Below are 4,240 nucleotides of genomic sequence, written 5' to 3'. Positions count from 1 at the left end.
CGTAGGGGTGGCGCGTGGGCACTAGCGGCCGAAATTCAACTGCAAATTTAACGGGTTAAAAAAAAGGGGCGGGTTTAAAAAAAATACTACATTAAAGTATAAGTCTCGAGGATCATTTTGCGCTTTTGAACGTTCCGAAAGCTTTGGTAGGAGCTGAGATATGAATTTTTAAAGTTGGCAACTTTTAGCCATTTTTCGACCTTAAATCGCCCCTAGCTCGAAAAGGAAGCATTCTACGAGAAAATGTCAAGAGACAAAAAATGTTTATTTTTGGCCAATTTACCTTAGAAAATTGTTTGCAGAGCGTTTTTTTGCAATATTTTTATTTTGCAACTTTTTTGTTAATAACAAATTACCTGCCACTCGGACACAAAGATGTTACTTAGGTTTTTTGTTCGCAATAACTCAATGCATCGATTACAAAAGGTTTCATCCTGGCCTCTCCTCGTGGTCGGTGACCTTGATTTTCTAAGCATATTTTTAAGGGTGGACCGTTCGTCTATTAGGCAGGGACATAAAATACTAAATTTTAAATGGCACCCTATGTTGAGTAACACCTCATTTTAAAGTTGATTTCCCTCTGCTTCCATCCACTTCCGAACGAACATTTTGAAGCATTTCGGACGTTATCTGACGACATTCTTCAACAATTCGCCGACGTAGCTCCTCAAAAGTGAGTTCGGTCGTGTTCGGTGGGAAGTTTTACTTGAAACATCTTGTCTACACGATCAATACAAACAGTATTGTATTGGCCGTTGCTAGGCGGTTGCTAGGAAAACTGTGCGATTTTTTTACCGTACGTAATAGGAATCTTACATTGATCGCAGACGGTGTATTTTTAAGTATTTACACTAGTGGTCGTAGGTAAATACTTTTACGGATTTATGCAAAAAATTCCAACAGATTCTTAGAATAATTTGAAACAAATGTACACATACACAATCTGTTCTAGAACGGTTAAATTCATTAAAACAACCATCATTATATACATAATTTTAATGGAACAAAGGTGTTAAAATTTATAAAATATATAGTTCTCTGCGACTTCTACGGAGCCAACATAATGTAACCCACATTAATTTCCACCAAAGTAGTCCTATGTATAAAATCTAATTAATGCTCATTTTGTTTACTTCGTATTGCATTGCTAACAAAACGGTTTTCATCCATCTAAAAGATATGATAGACTAGCAGGTAGTGCATAATCCCTATAGTCATATTTCAAACCAGTTTTTGAAAAATAAATCCCACTCAGCTATACAGGGTGTTTGGTAAGTCGATGCATTCCTTGCAGAAGGCTATAGTACAAGCAGTGATTTGTGATATATTTCCTTAATTTACTATATTTCGAAAATGCTTAGTTTCCGATATATAGGGTGTTAAAGTTTTAATTAAAAAAATACAGATTTATAAATATTGCGGAAACCGCTCAAAATATTTCAATGAAATTTTACAAGCTTTGACAGTTAACAACAATACATGTTTTACTATAAAAATATTGTTTTCAGTTTCACCAGAGGCGTGTGCACAGGCACGTCACTAAATATCGTTAAAGAAAAAAATTATACCACTGATTTTTCTTGAAATAAAAATTTTTGAATTCCTTGTTCAATTTGGAAGAGAAAAGGTATCTCGACTGTTTTTCTTATGACGCAACGTTTTCAAGTATAATAAATAAAATCGATTTATTGCATGGCGTAATTCGGTTTCAATAATTTGAAAAATAGCAGAAATTATGCACTTAACTGCTTCACATTCAAACACTCAAAGTGACAACTATTATTAATTTTGTCAAACAATAACAAAAACGAGTGCACAGCCAACTTGCTAATTTCCGTTTAGATAGTGAATAGTGAATCTAAAAACTGATAATGTTTGTTTAAACTGATGTTAACTGTGAAGAATAATAACTTTTTGTAATAAAATTGGTACAAAAAAAAGCTGAGTGCATAATTTCTGCTATTTTTCAAATTATTGAAACCGGAACTGAATCGATGGTAAAACTAAAAACAATATTTTTATCGTAAAACACGTATTGCTGTTAATTGTCAAAGCTTGTAAAATTTAATTAAAATATTCTGAGCGGTTTCCGCAATATTTATAAATTTGCATTTTTTTATTAAATCTTTATCACCCTGTAGATCAGAAACTAAGCGTTTTCGGAATATGGTATATTAAGGAAATATATCACAAATCACTTGCACTATAACCTCCTGCAAGGAATGCATCGACTTACCAAACACCCTGTATATTAACTCGGAAGGAGACAGCCTTAGATAAATAATTTTCTTTCGTGGCAGAAGATACCTCCATATTTTTTTCTCTATCAAACAATATGCAGTACAGTTTAACATTAAAACTTTCCAATTACAAAGCAATTCAAGTCGAAGTCATATTCAAAAAATAAATTTGTTATCAGACGAGTAAAATTACTGGAATTATCCTGCAGGTTGTACCCTTCTGAATTTTTTTTACAAAAGCTGTTCCATTTCTTGCATGAACTGTTTATAAGCGTCGTCTTTGGTGTGTTGCCCGGCAAGTGCATTCTGGTGCATAGTAAGTTCCTTTTGTTTTAATTCACGAACTAGGGCACTCTGGTTCTGTTTAGGTTTCTTGTCTTCTCTTTTGACCCTAAGTGCAGACGGAACGAAACGTGTGATATCGGCACTTAAATTTCTAATTTGCGGCTTAGCGGAAATGGTGGCACCCTGTTTGGTGGATTCCGAGCGGTTGATAAGCTGAGGTGCAGCCGATAAGACGTTCGGCTGAAGAAGCTGAACTCCTTGCCCGCCTATACCTGAAGGAGGGCCGGGAAGGCGAATCATCCTGGGAGTTACTTGTGGCATTCTAATCGGCAGCCTTGGTGGCAAGCCAGGAGGCGGTCCGGGTGGCATTAAAGGCCTGCCAGGAGGCGGACCTGGTGGTAGTCTGATACCTGCGCTCGGGAACATGTGAGGAGGTGGCATAGGTGGGTTTGCAGTAGGAAGGGTAGGTAGAGTATCCGATGTACCCGGAGGTACCAAAGGTTCGATATGTGCTGTGAGTTTGGCCCTATTTTCTTCTTCCCTACTTGATTCTAATTTTTTCTGAACCGTTTCCATTTCTTTCATAAACTCGTCTACGTTCTGCCCCGAAAGAGCTACCATTTTCTGTTGCAATGAGGTAGGTTTCACAGTCGCCACCTCTGGATCGTTTATAATTTCATCTTCCACCTCTTTCTCCTCCTCTGTCACTTTTGTGGTGAATTCCTCTACCTCTCCATCATCATTTATGTCCGGAGGAGGACCCGGTGGACATCCAGGAGGCTCTCTAACTGGCTGTCCCTATAAAAAACAAGACGTTAAATATCAATGTTTTGTGATTAACATCTTACATCTACTAACCAGTGCCTGAAACTTTAAAGCTGTCGCTATTGAATATATAGTGTGTTCTTGTCTTCTTTCACTTGTAGGCAAAGGAATTTGTGCAGCTGTATTAGCAGGTGCTGCTTGTTGTGGTAACTGAGGGAGTGGAATTTCATCTACTGTAACTTGTTGAGCACTTTTTACTGATTCATAAAATGCAACTAACTGATTTCTCTTCTGTTCGTAATCGTTTTGTTTTCGTTTCAAGTCGGACCACTTTTCAGGATCATCCTTATACTAATAATAAAACAATAAACAAATAAGATATGCTGAAACTAGTATTAGAATTCTTTTTATATACTTACATACATAATTAGCACCCTTTCTAAAGTATCCCGTAATTTCTTTCTCTTATCTTTTAAAACTTTTTCATTTAACGGTGATGGCTGATTTACATTATATTCTGTAAAATATAGTTAGCTTGGAGCAAAACAAAATAGACATCAAAGAAAAATTACGAACCCATTTGGTCAATTTTTTCCATTTCTTCTAAAATTTGTTGTGGATCCTTTCCCTTCAAAACGGCAGCTCTTACCATCTGCCGCTGTTTTTTATTCTTCTTTAACTCTTGCTTTCGAGCCTCTTTTCCTGATGAAAATAATTTTATTTAAAAAGTTAACCTATATACAAACATCCTAAAACTTACTTGCTTGGTCTGTGGGATTCATATATTTACCACTTTTGGTGGTGTTTATTGATCTTCGTCCCATTTTTAACTAAATATTATTACTAATTAAGATGTTATTTAGTATATTACAACGAAATTTTAAAAACCTTAAAATATTTATTTCTGTTTACTTCATCACTGAACATAGAAAATTTAGACTGCGTTAAGT

At 35.7% G+C, this 4,240-nt stretch overlaps 1 protein-coding gene across 1 annotated transcript; it reads right to left on the bottom strand.

Annotated features, from left to right (window-relative positions):
• Positions 1–2,253: 2,253 nt before the first annotated feature.
• Positions 2,254–4,216, bottom strand: LOC108912733 (WW domain-binding protein 11). Its single transcript, XM_018718062.1, has 5 exons — positions 4,051–4,216; positions 3,867–3,992; positions 3,710–3,807; positions 3,384–3,641; positions 2,254–3,323 (listed from the first exon to the last, which is right to left on the bottom strand). The coding sequence occupies exons 1-5, from the start codon at positions 4,112–4,114 to the stop codon at positions 2,472–2,474; spliced, it is 1,398 nt and encodes a 465-aa protein (XP_018573578.1). The 5' UTR covers positions 4,115–4,216; the 3' UTR covers positions 2,254–2,471.
• Between the last annotated feature and the right edge of the window lie 24 nt (positions 4,217–4,240).

Source organism: Anoplophora glabripennis, unplaced genomic scaffold (genome assembly GCF_000390285.2).
Source record: "Anoplophora glabripennis isolate ALB-LARVAE unplaced genomic scaffold, Agla_2.0 scaffold964, whole genome shotgun sequence".
Taxonomy (NCBI): Eukaryota; Metazoa; Arthropoda; class Insecta; order Coleoptera; family Cerambycidae; genus Anoplophora; species Anoplophora glabripennis.
This window is presented reverse-complemented; position numbering and strand designations above follow the sequence as displayed.